Source organism: Gossypium hirsutum, chromosome A10 (genome assembly GCF_007990345.1).
Source record: "Gossypium hirsutum isolate 1008001.06 chromosome A10, Gossypium_hirsutum_v2.1, whole genome shotgun sequence".
NCBI classification, from domain to species: domain Eukaryota; kingdom Viridiplantae; phylum Streptophyta; class Magnoliopsida; order Malvales; family Malvaceae; genus Gossypium; species Gossypium hirsutum.
In genome coordinates, this window is record NC_053433.1 from 1,506,021 (window position 1) to 1,526,254 (window position 20,234).

Sequence of the window (20,234 nt, forward strand, 5' to 3'; positions counted from 1 at the left end):
TCCCATCCCCCCATGGAGTGCAATAAGCAAGTGCAGGTAGTAGATGATGAGCAGCAAGTTGTAAGTTGCCACTTGAAATCAGCATCCTTTGATGAGATCCAACAAAGACGATCTGCAAATTATAAGCCTAACATTTGGCAATATGATTTCTTACAATCCCTTCCAAGCATATATGATGTCAGCTTCATTTCACTCCAATCATTCTCTCCCTTTCTATATATATTGTTTTTTTATAATAAAAACTTTGTAATTGCATGTTGGGTCTTTTTCAAAGCACTTTTCTCCCTTCAACTAAATTAACCCCCAAGTACATTTGCAGGGTGTGGAATATAAGTTAAGGGCTGAGAGTTTGAAAGAGAATGTGAAGGACATTTTTGTGGAAGCAAAGGACCAATTAGCCAAATTGGAGCTGATTGACATTATCAGAAAACTAGGCCTTGGGGACCTTTTTGCAGAGGAAACGCATAAAGCTTTACAAACTGTAGTATCTTCCATGAAAAACAACAAAAATGGTGAAGAAGAAGAACTCTATATGACTGCTTTACGCTTCAAGCTCCTTAGGCTGCATGGCTACGACATTTCACAAGGCATGAAATCTAATCATTATCTCTAGATTAAACTATCTTTTTACAGTATATCTAACTCTCATGAACTACACAGATGTATTCAATGCAGTCTCAATAACCAAATGCAGTGACATCAAGGGATTGCTTGAACTCTTTGAAGCTTCGTATCTAGCTTTTGAAGGAGAAACCATTTTGGATGAAGCTAAAGCTTTTTCAATGGAAGCTCTTAGGAATGTTTATCCTACACTGGATTTGAACTTAGCTAAGGAAGTTGCTCATGCTTTGGAACTTCCAATGCATTGGAGAGTACAGTGGTTTGATGTTAAATGGCGCATCACCATGTATGAAACATACAATAAAAACATAGACAAACGCTTTCTTGAATTGGCTAAACTTAACTTTAACACAGTCCAAGCCATACTTCAGAAAGATCTAAGGACCAATAGACATTGGCTAAACATAGGCGATTGGGACATGCTGGTGAAAAAGCTTTGCAGACATTGGCGAAGCAAGGCTTGTTGAAAGGTGCAAATTCTTGCAAAATGGAATTCTGTGAACATTGTGTTCTGGGCAAGCAGAAGAGGGTAAAATTTGGTTCAGCAATTCACAATACGAAAGGAATTCTGGACTATGTTCACAGTGATGTGTGGGGACCTACCAAAGTGGCTTCTTTGGGAGGTATGCACTATTTTGTCACTTTTCTTGATGATTATTCAAGAAAAGTATGGGTGTATCTAATGAAAAGAAAAAATGAAGTTTTGGATGCATTTCTGAAGTGGAAGAAGATGGTGGAGACTCAGACAGGTCGAAAGGTCAAACAACTTCGATCAGATAATGGTACTGAGTACAAAAATGATCCATTTCTACAAGTATGTCAAGATGAGGGCATTGTGCGACACTTCACTGTTCGAGATACACCACAGCAGAATGGGGTGGCAGAACGCATGAATCGGACTATACTGGAGAAAGTTCGATGTATGTTGTCCAATGCTGGATTGGGCAAGGAATTTTGGGCTGAGGCAGTTACATATGCGTGCCATCTAATTAACCGATTGCCATCAGCTGCAATAAATAGAAAAACTCCTATGGAGATGTGGATTGGTAAACCTGCTACTGATTATGATTCTTTACATGTTTTTGGTTCCACTGCATATTATCATGTAAAAGAATCTAAGTTAGACCCAAGAGCAAAGAAAGCATTATTCATGGGTATAACTGGTGGTGTAAAAGGATACCGTCTCTGGTGTCCTGATACAAGGAAGATTGTTTTCAGTAGAGATGTAACTTTTGATGAATCAACCATGATGAAGAACGAGGATTCACAAAAGGATGACAAAACCAGTAGTACTTTGCAGCAGGTGGAGTTTGAAAAGGTTAATGATGATCTAGCTAATATTAAAAGAACAAATGATGAAGAAGTTTCGACCCAAGAACTTCTACAGCAACAAGATTCAATTGCATATAGGAGGCCAAGAAGAGAGATTCGTAAGCCTGCTCGCTTTGATGATATGGTGGCCTATGCACTTCCAATTGCAGATGATGATGTTCCTTCCACTTACACAGAAGCAATAAGTAACTCTGATGGTGTAAAGTGGAAGCAAGCTATGAATGAAGAAATGCAGTCTCTTCATAAAAATAGGACTTGGGAGTTGGTGAGACTGCCCAAGGGAAAGAAGGCAATTGGATGCAAATGGGTATATGCAAAGAAGGAAGGATTTCCTGGTAAAAATGAAATTCGATACAAGGCTAGATTGGTAGCAAAGGGTTACGCTCAGAAAGAAGAAATAGACTACAATGAAGTGTTTTCTCCAGTTGTGAAGCATTCGTCTATTCGAATTTTGCTAGCCTTGGTTGCGCAATACGATCTTGAACTAGTTCAGCTTGATGTGAAGACAGCATTTTTACACGGTGATTTGGAAGAGGAAATCTATATGACTCAGCCTGATGGATTCAATGTTGCTGATAAAGAAAATTGGGTTTGCAAACTGACAAAGTCGCTTTATGGATTGAAACAATCTCCGAGGCAGTGGTACAAGCGATTTGATCAGTTCATGAAAGGGCAAAGGTACACAAGAAGTAAATTTGATCATTGCGTATATTTTCAGAAGCTACAAGAAGGAACTTTCATATACTTGCTCTTATATGTTGATGATATGCTGATAGCATCTAAGAGCAAAGTTGAGATTGAGAGATTGAAGACTCAACTCAATCTCGAGTTTGAGATGAAAGATCTAGGTGAAGCTAAGAAGATTCTTGGCATGGAAATATGTAGAGATAGAGCTCATGGCAGAGTTAGCTTGTCTCAGAAGCAGTATTTGAAGAAAGTACTACAGCAGTTTGGCATGAACGAGCAGACCAAACCTGTAAGTACCCCGTTGGCTTCTCATTTCAAGCTTTCTGCACAACTATCTCCTTCGACGAATACGGAACGAGAATACATGTTGCAAGTTCCGTATTCTAATGCAGTGGGTAGCTTGATGTATGCAATGGTGTGTACAAGACCCGACATTTCACAGGCAGTTAGTATAGTGAGCAGGTATATGCATAATCCTGGAAAAGGACATTGGCAAGCTGTGAAATGGATTCTACGGTATATTCAGAAGACCGTGGATGTTGGATTACTGTTCAAGCAGGATAATACACTTGGTAAAGGTGTTATTGGGTACGTTGATTCTGACTATGCCGGTGATTTGGACAAGCGAAGATCAACCACCGGTTATGTGTTTACACTTGCTGGAGGACCAATAAGTTGGAAGTCTACACTACAGTCTACAGTTGCATTGTCAACCACAGAAGCCGAATACATGGCTGTAACAGAGGCTGTAAATGAGGCTATTTGGTTACAAGGTATGGCTAAAACCTTGGGGTTGGTTCAGGAGCATATTAACGTGTATTGTGATAGTCAAAGTGCTATTCATTTAGCAAAGAATCAAGTCTATCATGCACGTAAAAAACATATCGACGTACGATTCCATTTTGTGCGGGAAATTATTGAAGAGGGGAAAATTTATCTTCAGAAGATCAAGACTGCAGATAATCCCGCAGATATGATGACCAAGGTGGTAACAACAACCAAGTTCGAACATTGTTTGAACTTGATCAATATCCTGCAAGTTTAACAGTTGAAGAAGGCACTATCAAGTATTGTTGTCAAAGGAAGAAAGAATTCTGTGAAGATAAGATTATCCTAATCAAATCTTCAAGGTGGAGATTATTGGATACCTACAATCTTTGACTTTTCAAAGATGAATAGTGGCAGAAAGTTGGCACCGAAAGGCACCGAAAGTAGAAAGTAAGATTGGTTGGCAAGTTGGGTTAAAAGTTGGCATTGGATAATTGCAATTTTGGTCCCTAATTGTATAGGGACATTGCAAGTTGATCCTTAAACCTCAACTATAAATAGGCCTAACCATCTCTTACTTTCTTCATCCCACACTTGCCATTCTCTACTTAAGGCAATTGTTCTCTCTCCCTATTTGTAAACTTTCACTTGTATTTTGGAGTGAAATATATTTGGTAGTGCCCGAGGACGTAGGCAAAATTTGCTGAACCTCGTTAAAATTCTAGTGTTCTTTATTTTTTGTTCTGCATATTTTGCAAGTGTCATTGTAGTGATTTATTGTGCTATTAAATTACGATAGAGGGATATTCTGGCTAGGAAAGATCTGGTATGTAAGCGATCCTCGTGATCCACCTCTCTTTCCTGGGAATTGAACTTAGTGTGATTTTTCAGTACAATAATTTTACTCTTTCACACGCTTACGCGCAACAATAATAATGGAAGCTACCTATGTGCAGGGGACTCAAACCGCCAACCTAAAGCATATTAACTACATTAATCTCTTTGCATTCAGGTGACTTACATAACTATATTACACACTATAGGGTCACCTCTCCCCTGAGTCTTGCTAGTCATATTTCTATATCTTCATCAATCGAGGTACTCTTTTTCCGGTACACAGCTCTTGACAGAGGAGAGAAACAAAATCCCGACATAGGGACAATACTTTAAAGTTGTTGGGGGTTCGACTGTCTACCTATCAGACAACACTTTGAAAACTTGGAGAGAAACAAAATCCCGACATAGGGACAATACTTTAAAGTTGTTGGGGGATCGACTGTCTACCTATCAGACAACACTTTGAAAACTTCTCCTAAAAGAGTTAACCTTTAAACAATATTTATTTCATGTTTGTAAAGCATCTGTTGAAAAAACTGTCTTAAGCTCAGGTGGGATTCAAGCAAAACTCTGGATCTACCCGAGTGCATGAAAACATGCTTTCAAGCTCTATACGATATTACCAATGAAATTGCTTCAGACATACAAGAACTCAATGGTTGGCAAGTCCAAGCACTACTTCATATGAGGAAAGCGGTACTATGTTTACATAAATGAATACCCTTGTTTAATCAATTCAAGTTTTGTATCTTACATTAGATTTTATTTTGCAGTGGATAGGATTTTGTAAAGCACTATTTGTAGAAGCAAAATGGTATAATAAAGGATATAGTCCTTCCCTTGAAGAATATTTAAGCAATGCATTAATTTCATCAGGAGCCATTGTGATTTCCATTCACACAATGCTCTCAGTGGGGAGTACTGATGAAAAAATTATCAATCTATTGGGAAAAGATGAAGATCTTGTTTACAACATCAGCATCATAACACGACTTTACAACGATTTAGGAACTTCAATGGTATTTTTTTTTCTCATGACACCAATTCAATCATGATTTTTTTTAGTGATGCAAAAATTATTGAATGAATTGTAACAGGCGGAGAAAGAGAGAGGGGATGCACCATCATCAATCCATTGTTACATGCGAGAAATGAATGTTTCAGAGAAAGAAGCTGAAGAACATATCAAGAGCATGATCAACAATACATGGAAGAAAATAAATGGGCAATGTTTGAAGAATCAATCACATAATTTGCTCCCATGTTCTTTTGTTAAGGTTACTACTAACGTTGCACGTATGGTGCAATGTCTGTATCAGTTTGGTTTGGTGATGGGTTCGGCGTTCAAGACCAAGAGACTCGAAACCATATCATTTCTCTTTTAATTGAGCCATTCAATTTGGATAATACTGCAAAGGATGAGGAAAATAAGGGAAAGAAGAAAAGTGAAGGCTACTCTAAAGTACAAATTTGAACTTTGTGATGCATGTATGTAGATGCTTCACAAGATTCCACGTGCTACACAACTTGGGTGGAAATTCGAACGTTGTTATTTGTAATAGTTTTTATGTATCAATTATGTTTACTTTACTACTTGAATTTGATGATGATAGGTGGTGGGACGCTTGATGTTGAATGGTGATGATAGGGGCTTTTTTTTATAAAAAATAACCTAAATAATTTAATTAATTATTAAAATGACTCACTTTTTTAATTAAATACAAAAATAATTTGAAATTTATAGTAAAAGTTAGTGGAGTCAAATGATTTGGTGCCACCAACATGCCACGTCAGCAGGAAGTATAAAAAAAATAATTTTTTGGTGAAACTATATAGAATGGCTCTACTTGTATAAATACTAAGGAAATACTGAAATTTCTAAAAATATGGGGAGACTTAAAAAAATTAACCATTTTCTGGTGGAGCCAATTAATATGGCTCCACCAGATTCCCCAGTCTGCGATGTCAGTTTCTTTTTTTTTTTACTTTTTTGATTTTTTTGACTTTTTTTTATGTTTTGTCTTTTATGTTTATTTATGTTTATTTATTTATTATTATTAACTTTTAAAAATTTGAAATATTTATTTGAAATATTTTATTAGTATATATATTTTTCTAAATTTTAATTATATATTTTGAAATTACTTTTTTAAATTTTAAATATTATTTTTTAATAATATTAAATATTTAAATATTTTAAAATCATAATTTAAAATATTATAAAACAAATTAAATAATATTTAAAATATTATAAAACTAATAACAACTTTGAAAGTTTAAAATATTTAAATATTTTATATGATTAAAAAATATATTTTTAAAATTTAACAAAGTAATTTCAAAATATATATTTAAAATTTAGAAAAATATATATATTAATAAAATATTTCAAATATATATTTCAAAATTTTTAAAATTAATAATAATAAATAAATAAACATAAAAGACAAAACATAAAAAAAAGTCAAAAAAGTCAAAAAAGTAAAAAAAGAAAAGAAAGTGACATGGCAGGCAAGGGAATCTCTGGTGCCATATTAATTGGCTCCACCAGAAAATGATTAATTTTTTTTAAGTTCCCCCATATTTTCAGAAATTTCAGTATTTCCTTGATATTTATACAAGTGGAGCCATTCTATATGGCTCCATCAAAAAATTAATTTTTTTATGCTCCCTGCTAACGTGGCATGTTGGTGGTGCCAAATCATTTGGCTCCACCAACTTTTACTGTAGATTTCATGTCATTCTTGTACTTAATTAAAAATGTGGGTCATTTTGATAATTAATTAAATTATTTAGGTTATTTTTATAGAAAAGCCTGATAATAGGTGTTGGACGGTGATGAAGTTATTGAAAAAGAGATAATAGAAGACAAAAATAAAGATATTAAAAAATCCTCATGCTGCAAATAAGCAATAAATATATATTGGACTAATTATAAAGAAATTGTCAAATGTCAAAAAAATATTACATGTAAATCAATCAATGGACTAATGTGCCATATCAACATTTCGTTAATGGATTAATTGATTAATTAAAAAATTATCTTAGTTAGAGTGACAAAATTGAAAATACTTTTTAAAGTGACCAAATAGAACAAATCCTATTTTAGTGTGATCATGGGTATGATTTACCCAAATATAAAAGTTTAATAATGTGACATTTTAAGATTGTGCGACATTATCACTTGAAAATTAATATATATATATAAATTTTTTATAGAATCCAAATTCGGGAACTAATATGAACAAAAAAAATTCAAGGACCAAGATGACAAAAGTTGCCAAATTTAAGAGTTGAGTTGTCAATGTATATTACAAATTTAATTGGTAAAAGTATCATGGAGGCCTTAAGAGTCAGATTGTATTTTTTTCTATTTATTAAAAAAATGAGAAAATTAGTTTATGTATGTTAGATCAAAAAGTAAATTGGTCATTTTTGTTAAAATTCTCATCTATTTATTTGTATTGTTAAAAGCTGGTATGACTGACAGAATAATCAAACAATGACAGGTGGGGAGCCACATGTACCTCATACTGATATTCAAGGATCAATTTCTAATAATATAAATAGATGAAATTTTTAACAGAATGACTAATTTATTCTTTGATCTAACATACATGAACTAATTTACTTATGTTTTAAGTAAAAGGGACAATATGCAATTCAACTTCTAATACAAAAATTTCTATGATACTTTTACCAGAATGTATAGAAGTATAAACCAAATAAGTAAATATTGTAAAAGACCATCTGCGAATATTATAAGGAATAAATTTATAAGTGACAAAAAAAATTATATAGTAAATAGTGTGTAAAAGACCAATTGTGGATTGTTTACAAGACCCCATCCAAAGTAAAGACATGGCCCAAAACATTTTAGGGTTTGGTTTACCCTCAAAGATTCCATTTTTATAGTAGAAAAAGCCCAACAAGCTATTGACTTGTAATTGAAATTGCTCAAGTCAAGCCCTGGTTCGATGCCTAATAAGGGATCATATCGATCCATGAACGAAGAAGAAGAAGCGTACAACCAAAGAACACACAAACCGAGAGAGAGAAAGAGACATTATTATTAGCTTTTTGTTGTTTTGTATAGTACACAAACAAACCATAGTGTGTAAGAGGCAACCCCCCTTTCTTCTTCTATAGCTTCTCCATTCTTCCATCTTTTTTTTCCTTATTATTTCCCTGTTTCAATAAATCGGGGGTTCCTCTTTCTTTTTCTTTTTATTTTTCTGAGAAAGTGAAAGATTTTTGTGCTTTGGAGCGGGAAAAGAACAAAGGGAAGATGTCAAAGAAGAAAGCTTTCAGTGGCAGTACCATGACTTTAAAAGATTTTCACGGCGGTTCTATCCCTAGTGATCTTCCTTTACCTTCTGCCCCTGGCGTGTAAGTTCTCAAGATTTTAAATTACGTTTAATCTGATTCGGTTTTCTCTTCTTTCTTGTTCTTTTTGATGTGTAGTTATCAGGGTATGATCCGAAATGTTAAAATTGAGTCGGGTTTTTTTTGTTAGATCTGAAAACCCTTGGATCTGTTGTGAAACCCTAGTTTTTTTTTTTAAAATTGATATTGAATTTTATGGATACAGGACTGTTAGGCCTACCGATCGTTCAGGTTATGATAGAGCAACATCATGGGGAAACCAGGTTGGCCGACCCGATCATCGTACCCGGCCCAACTCGTCACCTGCAACTAGGCATTTTGATGATAAATCTCCATTTCTTACTTGTTCAGTTCATATTGGTCGTTATTTTGATGAAGATGAAAGGAAGCCGTTGGATGGGGTTTCTGCCCCGCGTAGAACTATTGCCGATGAGAGTTTAGGGGTTCCTGTTAGTCAGATGGAGCTGAAGCCTGAGTCTGCTTATGCAGGGAGGGTTTCGGGTCGGTATGGGTCTGCTTCAGTGTCTTCGTCGATGGGTGGTTCAGGGAATCTGTACTCTAGTCGAGTGTCCGAGGCTGCTGCTGTTGATGTAAATTCTCAGAGTTCTGGGGGGAACCATGTGCAGGCTGTTTCTGGTTGGTATCCTAATGCATGGGCAGCTAGGAAGGAGGCGACAGCGAGTGCTGTCTCGAAGTTGGCTCATGCTAGTGCTATGGAAAAGATTTCCTCAGGTAGATGGCAGTCAAAGCAATCTATTCAATATCAGAAAGATGTCGATGTTAGTAAACATTCTGAAACAGAAACCGGCTTGCACTCCCAGGCTTATGATGTGAATGCTGTGGCTGGGAGGGAACATTCTGATGTGATATCGGCAAGGCAAGTTGAAAGGGGTGTGAATGTCGAACATGGAATTAACGGTGGTAGAAAGGTGTCACCAGACTATGAGAGGAATCCTCGTCCTAACTATTTGGAAGTTAAAGAAAATAGATCAGTAATATATGGTGATGGAATTCAGTCAGCTCGATCAGATGGCAAATTTGGTGGTTCTAAGTTGCAGCCATCACCGTCAGAAGCATCTGAGCGGCCCAAGTTGAAGTTACTTCCTCGCACCAAGCCATTGGATAATCTAGAACCACCTGTTGTTGATGCTAAGCAGGTATTCATGTGATGCCATAGTATTGAAGCTTGCATTTGTTTTGTTCTCTCCTAATTCTGATAATTTTCTTGAAATAGGAGCAGCAGCAGTTGAGCGAATCTGTTCTTACTCATGCTGGAATTGGTAATGATTCATATGGATATGTGAATACTGTGAAACCTGGTTCAGCTGGCAGTGAGAATGGGAACCAGGCAGTGGAGCGTCCTAAGCTGAATTTAAAGCCTCGATCACAGCCTGTTGAACAGTTGGAGGGTAACATTGAGAAAGAAAGGTCAGTATGTATCTAGACTATCTTATAGATGTGAATTCCTGTTATTATATAATTGCGAGCCTTTTTGAAAATTTGAATATGTTAAGTTTGCCTTGTATTATCATCTTTGGTAAGAGTAAATCATTGAGGTTGAGGAACAGAAATGTTGAGATATGGAAATGTCAAATATGATGCATTAGAGAACTGTGAACCATCGAGTCACATTTAATTTCTTATGAAGCAACTAAATATAAAATGAAGGTGAATGGTTTTCTTAATTTGTTTGCCATCTATTGGTCATGTTGCCACGCACAACTAATGTACCATTACTTGTATAATAGTTACATCTTGTGTATCATAACTGGTTACAAATAGAGCTTGCATATAATTATTATTTAATGTTGAAAGGTTTATGAGTATTTATTAGTAAGTGTTACTGATGCAGAAATGTGTTGTTCGGCGGTGCTCGCCCACGAGAACTGGTGAGTGAATCTCACTTCTGTCTGCTTGTTGTATTGTTTCAATGATTTTGGTTTTTAGTCATTAATATCTTTTTTCTTTTTTTTTATGTTAACATAATTTGATTTATTATTATAGCTATACTTATTATTGGTACTTTGATTTTCATAATAACAGCTAAAGTATTGTGTTTTGCTTCTCAGGTTCTGAAGGAGAGAGGGATTGATGACAGCATCCATGAGCCGGACCAACATCCTGATAGGTAGTCATTTCTTTTATTTCATACTTTTCTAGAACATTTTGCCGTCTTTAACTTGTTGGGTTTGTTGTTCACCTATTGGCTATGATTATGCGAAGGGTCGTCAAGCATAATGTTCCGAGGAGTGAAAAAGTAGCAGAGCAAGCAGCTCCTCGTCCCAGTGAAAGAGTTGGGAATCCTCCTGTTGATCAGAGAGCTGGAAGAAAATCTGAGAGAAACCATGGTGTTTACAATGAAAGAGTTGATACGCAGAGGAGGAACCGGCCTAATGAAAACTGGCGGAATGACAAGGAAATTGAGAGGCAGCAGCGGCAGGAGAGGCAGCCATCACCTGAGACCTGGCGTAAGCCTGCGGAGCAGCCTAAACCAGTCTCTCCTGAAGCTGCTGGTGTTCGCTATGGAAAAGCAGCATCAGCTTTGGAGCTTGCTCAAGCCTTTTCCAAATCATTCTCAGATCAGAAAACAGATGATCGATATGCGGGGCAAAGGGGTCTTCCTGGCCGTCCTCAAATGCCCTTTTCTCGGCTGATGGGTTCAACTCCAAGGCCTCAGATAAATGGTTACTAAATTTTGGGAGGCTATTTTCTTACCGGTGACTGGATTGTGTTACCGGTAATTCCCTAATTGGTTTTAGGATGTCAGTGATTATAGTTGTGCTGTATGACCTCATCATTTCATACAGTTGATCTGTCTTTGTTTTTTTCATTTAAAACAAATTTTCAGAACAATTGGCACACCAAATCAATTGCTATGTCATCTTTATTCGCCTCAAATGATTCCCAGATTTTGCTAGTGTTCCTTCAATACTCAGTTGCCCCACCAAACTGAAATTGCTGCATTTATAATCACTCTTGAAGAACAATCATGCCAATTTTTTCAAACTGTTTTTCCAGGGTGTAAATTTGCAATATATATACAGGTGGTTGGAAGTAGAGTGGATTTCTTCCTAATTCTCTTATATTTCGATTGAGTTAATGATTGGTGGGAGGATTTTAGCTGAATGCTACATCGAAATCTGCAAAATTAAGCTTGTACTAAAAAAAAATGTCTTTTTGCTTTTGATTCCATGCCCTCCTTTCTCACTAGTCAATCCTCTAGCCTCTACTTACAAACCTTGTCTATTATGCTCACTTGTCCATTGTCTAACCAACACCATACCAGCTTCAGCTTCTTCATACAATCAGCTTTTCTACTATTCTTTTCCTTTTGTCTTTCCATCTTTCTTCATGTCCTTTATTCTCCTCGTTTGGCTCAATCCCCCAAAAGTGCACCACCCCCTTTTTGAACACAGCACCTTTCTTTCTTTTTTTTTCTAAGCTCCATAAAGGGTACAAAACCTCTTTTATAGTCTAGTGGGTTTTTTTCATTTTTAAGTTTTGCTTATCTCAACAATGCAACACTGCTCTCTGCTGTGATCCTGAAAGTGGATGTCAATAGTGAAACTGAAAAGGTCTTCATGGTAGACAAGGTATATTGAGTTACTGTTCACCATTCAATCCTTCTATCTTTTCTTGTTTCTTGTAGGGATTCAATGATATTGACTACTCTAGTTTGTACTCAAATGTGTTGAATGTTGATATTATGTATACTCTCTTTTCATGCCTTTATTCTGATTCATACTGGTTTTTGTAATCTATACCTTTCACCAAGGATACTGGTCCCTAACAGGACCACTCTGAAAGCATATTGTTGACAGCAACTTCTCACCATAATTGCCTAAGAATGAAAGATTCTTTCATCCTTCTCTATAAGGTTTAATTACTAGTATTTGATTCATATATACACTTTCATTTCATTTTGTTGAGTAGGTAACCACTTGGCTTTTTGGTGTGAAGTGATGAACTAAACATCATAGTATCATGTCCTATATAATTTATTTTAATTTATTTGTTCATGCAGAGAACTCTTGCATCTTTCCCTGGTAGTTTTAAAAAATTGTTTGGTTATTTGATGGATGAGACCAAGGACCTGAAAGTGTTATTTCATGATTTTGAGGATGAAGCTGGGGGTTTTGAGCTAGTAGCAGCAAGGTTTTGCTATAACAAGAAGTCTCTAGATTGTATCAGCTTCTGGACCTGGTCTGAACTCCTTGTAGCTTTGAAAGAATGCCAAGCTTTGCTTTCTGCTTCTGATTCTTCATTAATACTCGAGAAGATCCTCGACTGTGTTGCAACAAGGCTTGCCTCTCTGGTTGTTGCTAGCCCTTGCACGTGTTCTTCAGAGAACACCAGAATATCTTGGTGGTTTGAGGATCTTCTGGTTTTGAAAATTGATTTGATTGACAAGGTAATAAGAATGTCGATAAGCCGGAACATCGATCATGCTACGATTAGTAAGTTCCTTTTATGTTATCAAAGATCAAGATTCCTTACCGCGACCCCAACTGAGAAGTGCAAAATCATGGAGGTCATGATCAATCTGCTCTCTTTGCTTGATAGGAGCTCCTTTTCTTGCAAGCTCTTATTTGGTATATTTCGAGTCGTTTCAAGCTTGAAAATTAGCTCTCACCACAAATCCATTTTGGAGAATCTTATTGGTTCACAACTTGATAGAGCAACTATAGATTTTCTACTTGTCCCATCCTCACGCAGGAAAGCTTATGTGTATGATGTGAATCTTGTTCTAAGGCTGGTGAAAGCATTTTACATTGAAGGAAGGTGTTTCTTACTCGACTCCCGGTTGAGGAAAGTCGCTAGCTTGGTTGATTCATACCTTGTGGAAGTGGCAGCAGATTCCCACCTGAGCCCTTCAAAATTTGCAGCATTAGTCTTGGTACTCCCTGATGATGCAAGAGTATCCCATGATAGGCTTTTTCAAGCCATAGACATTTATCTTGAGGTACTATTGCTATTAACTTATTAACTGTTCTGCACAAAATTTGGTCATATGCTTAGGATCAATGCTAACCTGGAAACTCGAATTTCTGAACAGGTTCATGGTGGACTATGTGAAGCAAAGAAAATGAAAATCTGCAGTGCACTTAACTATGCAAAGCTCTCAACAGATGCATTGAAACACTTGGCTAGAAACCCGAAATTTCCTTCAAGAATAGCAATACAAGTTTTCATCAACCAACAATCCAAGCTTGAAAACTTATTTGAGGACAAAACACACCTTGTTGACACCTTTAGTAGTTCGGTTTTTGCCGAGGAAAGTATTGACGAGAAGGTGAGTTCTGATCAAGTCCTTGTGTATGCGAAAAGAATCAACCTTCCCAACAAAGCTGAGCACCTTGATGTACAGCTGCAAGGGATGCAACGCACAATAACAGAACTGGAAAAGTACTGTGGGATAATGCAGACTCAAATAGGAAATATTCCAAGAACAAGATTATCAAGCCTTGGTAATAATGCTAGGTTAACATTACATGTTTGTATAGATGAAGGCAATTAATGTAAATGCAAAGATTGTTATTTTTTTGGTGAGAAATTTTTTGTAAAGAATGAACAAACCATGGAGAATGAGAATTGCATAATGAACTAATGATTTAATTTAACTATGAATAAGAGACATGGAAGGATGTATAAATTATGTGCCACTGCGAAGAAATTGTTTATTTCAACCTTGGCTTGTGTGAGCCATAAATTATGGGGTTGGACCAGCATTACTGTAAAGGCACTGCTGACATTCGATTATATAATAGATACAATCCCCAAAAACTCTGATTTTACTGATATTTTTTGGTAAAAATACACAACAGTCCCTGTACTATATCTCAGATTATATTTTGGTCGCTTTATTAAAAAATGAGTAAACTGGTCCTTTTACGCAAGATGAAGGAGCAAAATTTTCCATTTGTGCCGTTAAAAGCTTATTTTGGTGTTTTATGTATAAGGCATAATAACAATTTTAATCCTTAACCTTTACATTTTTATTCATTTTGGCCCCACTCTTTTATTTGGTGTTTAAAGGAGAGATTATTTTGCTACTTTATCTAATGTATAGGATTAATTTGCAATATGAGGTATAGTACAGGGACTACTGTACACTTTTACCAATCCAGTGTACCAAATGGTGGAAATGGAATGCTGTGCTGTGACATTAATGAAAGCCATGTTGGATATGATGTAATTATAGGTCAAATTCAGATTTTGGTCCCTCCATCTTTACTTTTATAATATCATGCCCTTTCAAGTAATTTTGGCTTTTGGCTCGATTCTTCAAGAAGCAAGGCACCTTCTTTTCTATAGAAAAGTCCTTGGACTGCAACATTATTGCTTCATCTCTCTGCAGGAGATCTAACCATAAAATCGAAAACAAAGGACCCAAAGAGAAAAACAATGATCAGAGGCCGAGATTCTAAATAAAACAGCAGAGATGTTGGAGAAGATAGGATTGAGAGGGACTCATTGGGTGATTGATGCTTCACATTGCCCAGGATGTTCTTCTCAGTTCACTTTCATCAATCGCAAGGTTTCGAGCTTTAATCCCTTCATCATTTCACTATTCTTGTCTCTTTTTTTTCTCTCTAATTCAATACCCATATATCAAAATTTGTGATTTTTATTTTCCAATTATGTGGGTCGGTTTCCAATTTTAGTATTTTAGTTTACTTCAAGAATTTCTGGGTTTGTATTGGATAATTGGATATGAGCTTCTACTTATAGTTAAATTTCAACTTTGAGTTTCATTAGTATCCTACTTTAGTAAAGCAAGATGTATAATTTATTTTGTGATGATTTTACTTGTTATTGATTGTCTTTTTATTATGAATTATCAGCACCACTGCCGAAAATGTGAGGGCATTTTCTGCAATAGTTGCACTCAACGCAGAATGGTTTTACGTGGACATGGTGATTCACCTGTGCGTGTTTGTGAACCTTGTAAAAACCTAGAAGAGGCTGCTCGATTTGAGTCCCGACATGGATACAAAAGTAGAGCTGGGAGAGGTATAATTTTTGTTTTGGTTATTACATAAAATCCCCTCATTTTCACTGTGTAGTGCATTTAGTCATTGATACTACTGTCTCACTCCGTTATCACTGTTTTTTACCTCATGGTTTGCTTGTTTGTTTGCTCACGAGGATTTATCTTCAATATCAAAAGGGTTGAATTGTTTTGCACAGGTCGTTTGAAACCAGCTGTGAATGATGAGGATGGTGCTTTCAACCAGATTTTAGGGGGTGACATAAAGGAATCGTCGTCATCAGGAGTAGCTTTAAACAATGACACAACTCCTAGTGTTCAAGGGGCTACATGTTTCAATGTTCAAGAAGTTGTTGGTCATGACGGGGGAGGAGAAATGCATAAAAGTCCGTCTGTTGATCGGTGTATGCAGAATGGTATGGCGTTATCCAGTCCAGAGAAATTGCGCCAGCAAGCATTGGATGAAAAAAGGAAGTATAAAGTTCTTAAAGAAGAGGGGAAATCTGAGGAAGCTTTGAGAGCCTTTAAGAGAGGGAAGGAGCTAGAGAGACAGGCTGAGTCTTTGGAGATCCATACAAGAAAGAATGGTAAAAATAGTTTTCCATCCGACAACATGTCTGGGATCCTGAATAAAGAATTTCCGGAGGAATATGGCAGAAAAAACAAGGTTTGTCATCCAGCCAGTAGGGATAAGGATGACCTGGCTGCTGAACTCAGGGAATTGGGATGGTCTGATATGGATTTACGTGATGATGATAAAAAGTACACAAATTTGAGTTTGGATGGTGAATTATCTTCTCTTCTTGGAGAAATTCCGGAGAAGATTAATGGTCATGGCATTGACAAGACTGAGGTTGTTGCCTTTAAGAAAAAGGCTCTTATGTTGAAGCGTGAAGGGAAGCTTGCAGAAGCGAAAGAAGAACTGAAGAGAGCCAAAATTTTAGAGAAGCAACTTGAAGGACAAGAACTATTGGCTGGCGCTGAAGATTCCGATGATGAGGCATCTGCAATAATCCGTAGTATGGACAATGATAAACAAGATGAAATTTTAATGCAGTATGAACATACGCAAAGCCTTGACTTTGATTACCTTATGGAAACTGCTGATGATCTTGGTATTGATAGTAATTTTGAAGTAACTGATCAGGATATGGAGGATCCGGAAATAGATGCTACTCTGAAATCATTAGGTTGGACTGAGGATTCTAGTCCTATCGAAGATGTTACAACACAGTCTGCTCCTGTTAAAAGGGAGGCACTACTAAATGAAATTATTTCGCTAAAGAGAGAGGCTCTTAGTCAAAAGCGGGCAGGTAATGTTGCAGAGGCAATGGCTCAGTTAAAGAAGGCTAAGTTACTTGAGAAGGACCTTGAAAGTTTCGATTCTCAGCCAGAGAATTTGACAGTTGACCAAAATATCACAGCTCCTCACACTGTTGATATATCAAAGAAGTTGGTTACATTTGTTGATAAAAATGTTAACGCTATGAAGGGTGTGGATCTGAAACCAGCATCAAAGAGTAGATTGACGATTCAGAAAGAGCTTCTAAGTTTGAAGAAGGAAGCCCTTGCTTTGAGACGGCAAGGAAGATTGGATGAAGCAGATGAAGAATTGCAGAAGGGCAGGATTTTCGAGCAGCAGCTTGAAGAAATGGAGAATACTTCCAACATGAAGGCTGCACAGGTAACTAGTAAGTGGAAGGATTTGAAACACGAGCATCCTAATGTATCAGACACTCTGCCTGTTGAAGGAGATGTTACGGAACAAGACTTGCATGATCCAACTTACCTTTCGATACTAAGGAACTTAGGTTGGAATGACAGTGATGACGAGCTTTCGAACTCTTCCCTGAAACATTCTGAACAAAATGGTTCTAAGAAAATTATTGAATCTTCTTCTGCTCATGCCACTCCTAAAATCCCGACTAAGGCATCGAGAAGAACTAAAGACGAAATACAACAGGAGCTATTAGGCTTGAAAAGGAAAGCTCTTTTGCTGAGGCGCCAAGGAAATACTGATGAGGCAGAGGAAGTGTTGGAAACAGCAAAAGCACTAGAGGCTGAGATGGCAGAGATGGAGGCACCAAAGAAAGTGGTCGAAACAAAGTTTCCAAAAGCAAAAGGCACTATATCTGCCCATAAAGGTGCTGCAGAAGAAGAAGATGCAGAGAATATTACAGAGAATGATATGACTGATCCAGCTCTACTCTCAATGCTAAAGAATTTGGGTTGGAAGGATGAAGAAGTTGAACCTATAACTATGCAGGAAGAGTACTCTAAAACTCTTGCCAGTGAGACATTAAATTCTAGCCATCCATCGAGCAGTCAACCCTCTTCGGGAGTTCGAGTTTCACCACCAAGAAATAAAGGGGAAATCCAAAGAGAACTTCTGGGTTTGAAAAGAAAGGCTCTTGCCCTTCGACGAAATGGGAAAGTTGAAGAGGCAGAGGAATTGTTGCAAAGGGAAAAGGTACTAGAAGCCGAAATGGCAGCATTGGAAGCTCCGAAATCTGAGCTTGTGGTTGAGTCATCCAAGGACAGTAAATCTGAGAACTTTGAATCATTTGCTAACCACAAGAGGCTAGGGAATTCAAAAAATGAAGTGATAGTAAAGAAAGAGCCATTTGTAGACAACCAACCGTCGGTAGAAAAATCGGATCCTGCAGGGCTAAACCCTCCATCAAACCAGTCTGCAAACATAATGGAACTTTCGACTGTTGATGACCTGACAAATTCACGGATACCTGCAAAATTGGAAGAGACAGGTCACTTTGAATCCAACTTCTCTTCTCGTGGTAGACCCGATGTTCAATTGGCTTGCCAAGATGTTATAACCAGGAATGAAGATACCACTGGAAAAACTAGAGTGCTTAATGAAGAGAAGTTAAATTTTTCTCAGAACAGCCAAGATTCACGTAGACGAGCAGTTTTGTCTCACAAGAGAAAGGCACTTGCTTTGAAGAGAGATGGAAAACTGGAAGAAGCTCGGGAAGAACTTCGACAGGCAAAGCTGTTGGAGAAGAGTATGGCAGAAGATGACACTCCTCCAAAATTCGGTTCTAATGATGTGTCAGCATCTGCATCCACTGTTTGTTCTGGTGCAGCAATTGAGCAAGGTACACTAGCTTTCGCTCCGAAACCACTTTCTGGTCATGATCGCTTCAAGTTGCAACAGGAATCCCTCAGTCATAAGCGGGAGGCTTTGAAGCTGCGAAGAGAAGGTGGAATGCAAGAAGCAGAAGCCGAGTTTGAATTAGCTAAGTCTCTTGAAGCTCAGTTGGAAGAGTTGGGTGGTCATGCTTCAACCAAGTCATCTAGCAATAGAGCAGAACCAGTAGATGATGTAGTTGTTGAAGATCTTCTCGATCCTCAACTTTTGTCTGCCCTCAAAGCAATTGGATTGGACGATTCTAGTGCTATGGCTCAGGGACTCAAAAGAACAGAGCTTGTAAAACCCAATGTTGCCAAAAGTGAAAATGTTAACCAAGAGAGAATCCAATTAGAAGAGCAGATTAAGGCAGAAAAGGTAAAGGCTGTAAACTTAAAAAGATCAGGCAAACAAGCTGAGGCTTTGGATGCACTTCGGAGGGCGAAAATGCTGGAGAAAAAGCTGAATTCCTTGTCCGCGTGATAACATTCCATTTTCGGTTCAGAAAATCTTCTGTGTCTGGATTGAGGTACATAATATTCGAGGTCACCGTGTGAAATAAAAGTCAAATAATTCAGATGATATATTATCAGCTCACGTGTATGCTAAGTTTTCATCATAGATGGAAAATGTTTATTTATTTGTATTTTGCAGATCATTTGTTACAAAAGAATAAACATGTTGAAGCTTTTCCTAGAGTTCTTTTCAGAACCCTCGCTATATTCATCTTCGCTGTAACATCCCCATTGAGAAAAGGGTAGTTTCACCTTCTACAACAGGAAGTGATCGAACAGTAATGACATTGCATGATCTTTAGTCTTGTGGTTGTGAGAGCCATGTCCATCTCCATGTTGATAAATACAATGTGCAGTCCTCACCAGGTTCAGTATGATTCCAAAAGCAGTCTGGGATAACGGTGATACTGCAACTCAGTGTGTATTTACCTTTTTCCATGCCTCTCTCATTAGAGTCTTAATACCCTAGTGGACCCATGCTTCTAGTTTTGTCAAATATGCCACATTCATCTGAACTGAACTCAACATAAATGAAACTTACTCAAGGCCCAAGTCGATGATCCAAGTAGAAAAATAGTTTCATGTAAGAATACATGGAATGAGTAGCAACAAAAACCTGCCGACAAGACCAATTGAATCGGAAATCGATGGTTTGATCAATTCGATCACCGATTCAGTTTTTAAAGTCATGGTTGAATCCTCATTACACACTTATATGAAGAAGTTATATTGATGGGTTAATATAATATTTGTCCTTAAAATTGGTAATTGAGAAAGGGGAATGAGTTTACAAACACAAGCATTAAACTTAAACTTCACACTAATCAATTTAAAACCCAGACAAATTTGAACCCTGTGTATTGGCCTGATGGTCAAGGTATTCATCGCTCTAGGTGTGACCTAGGTTCAAGTTGTGCTATACGTGTTACGTTAGGGTTGTACCCATCTA

At 37.1% G+C, this 20,234-nt stretch overlaps 4 protein-coding genes across 6 annotated transcripts; all 4 read left to right on the forward strand.

Annotated features, from left to right (window-relative positions):
* Positions 1–12: 12 nt before the first annotated feature.
* On the forward strand, positions 13–5,630 carry LOC107925033 (alpha-farnesene synthase-like). The gene is made up of 7 exons (XM_041079371.1): positions 13–177; positions 320–587; positions 661–1,046; positions 4,365–4,420; positions 4,797–4,941; positions 5,019–5,264; positions 5,343–5,630. The coding sequence occupies exons 1-7, from the start codon at positions 13–15 to the stop codon at positions 5,628–5,630; spliced, it is 1,554 nt and encodes a 517-aa protein (XP_040935305.1).
* A 2,599-nt stretch (positions 5,631–8,229) lies between these two features.
* LOC107925149 (uncharacterized) lies at positions 8,230–11,529 on the forward strand. Of its 2 annotated transcripts, none has more exons than XM_016855731.2 (6): positions 8,230–8,634; positions 8,837–9,788; positions 9,866–10,059; positions 10,484–10,520; positions 10,701–10,759; positions 10,855–11,529. In XM_016855731.2, the coding sequence occupies exons 1-6, from the start codon at positions 8,534–8,536 to the stop codon at positions 11,321–11,323; spliced, it is 1,812 nt and encodes a 603-aa protein (XP_016711220.2). In that variant the 5' UTR covers positions 8,230–8,533; the 3' UTR covers positions 11,324–11,529. The 2 variants fall into 2 exon arrangements, with proteins under 2 accessions (XP_016711220.2, XP_016711221.2); XM_016855732.2 differs by having other exon boundaries at positions 8,261–8,634; positions 9,872–10,059.
* A 151-nt stretch (positions 11,530–11,680) lies between these two features.
* Positions 11,681–14,284, forward strand: LOC107925150 (BTB/POZ domain-containing protein At3g22104). 2 transcript variants are annotated; one of them, XM_016855734.2, is made up of 3 exons: positions 11,681–12,224; positions 12,656–13,594; positions 13,688–14,284. In XM_016855734.2, exons 1-3 carry the CDS (start codon positions 12,213–12,215, stop codon positions 14,147–14,149), a joined length of 1,413 nt encoding a protein of 470 aa, XP_016711223.1. In that variant the 5' UTR covers positions 11,681–12,212; the 3' UTR covers positions 14,150–14,284. The 2 variants fall into 2 exon arrangements, with proteins under 2 accessions (XP_016711223.1, XP_016711222.1); XM_016855733.2 differs by lacking the exon at positions 11,681–12,224 and adding an exon at positions 12,231–12,508.
* Positions 14,285–14,823: 539 nt separating this feature from the next.
* Positions 14,824–19,468, forward strand: LOC107925161 (uncharacterized). The gene is made up of 3 exons (XM_016855756.2): positions 14,824–15,169; positions 15,477–15,645; positions 15,823–19,468. Exons 1-3 carry the CDS (start codon positions 15,074–15,076, stop codon positions 19,251–19,253), a joined length of 3,696 nt encoding a protein of 1,231 aa, XP_016711245.2. The 5' UTR covers positions 14,824–15,073; the 3' UTR covers positions 19,254–19,468.
* Positions 19,469–20,234: the final 766 nt, after the last annotated feature.

Coding starts and splice junctions, on each gene's coding strand:
- LOC107925033 (XM_041079371.1), top strand. CDS start 13: ATGGAGTGCAATAAGCAAGTGCAGGTAGTAGATGATGAGCAGCAAGTT. Junction 178..319: donor CCCTTCCAAGCATATATGAT/GTCAGCTTCATT, acceptor GTACATTTGCAG/GGTGTGGAATATAAGTTAAG. Junction 1,047..4,364: donor TAGGCGATTGGGACATGCTG/GTGAAAAAGCTT, acceptor ACCTATGTGCAG/GGGACTCAAACCGCCAACCT.
- LOC107925149 (XM_016855731.2), top strand. CDS start 8,534: ATGTCAAAGAAGAAAGCTTTCAGTGGCAGTACCATGACTTTAAAAGAT. Junction 9,789..9,865: donor CTGTTGTTGATGCTAAGCAG/GTATTCATGTGA, acceptor TTCTTGAAATAG/GAGCAGCAGCAGTTGAGCGA. Junction 10,521..10,700: donor GTGCTCGCCCACGAGAACTG/GTGAGTGAATCT, acceptor TTTGCTTCTCAG/GTTCTGAAGGAGAGAGGGAT.
- LOC107925150 (XM_016855733.2), top strand. CDS start 12,479: ATGAAAGATTCTTTCATCCTTCTCTATAAG. Junction 12,509..12,655: donor CTTTCATCCTTCTCTATAAG/GTTTAATTACTA, acceptor TTGTTCATGCAG/AGAACTCTTGCATCTTTCCC. Junction 13,595..13,687: donor CCATAGACATTTATCTTGAG/GTACTATTGCTA, acceptor ATTTCTGAACAG/GTTCATGGTGGACTATGTGA.
- LOC107925161 (XM_016855756.2), top strand. CDS start 15,074: ATGTTGGAGAAGATAGGATTGAGAGGGACTCATTGGGTGATTGATGCT. Junction 15,170..15,476: donor TCACTTTCATCAATCGCAAG/GTTTCGAGCTTT, acceptor ATGAATTATCAG/CACCACTGCCGAAAATGTGA. Junction 15,646..15,822: donor CAAAAGTAGAGCTGGGAGAG/GTATAATTTTTG, acceptor TGTTTTGCACAG/GTCGTTTGAAACCAGCTGTG.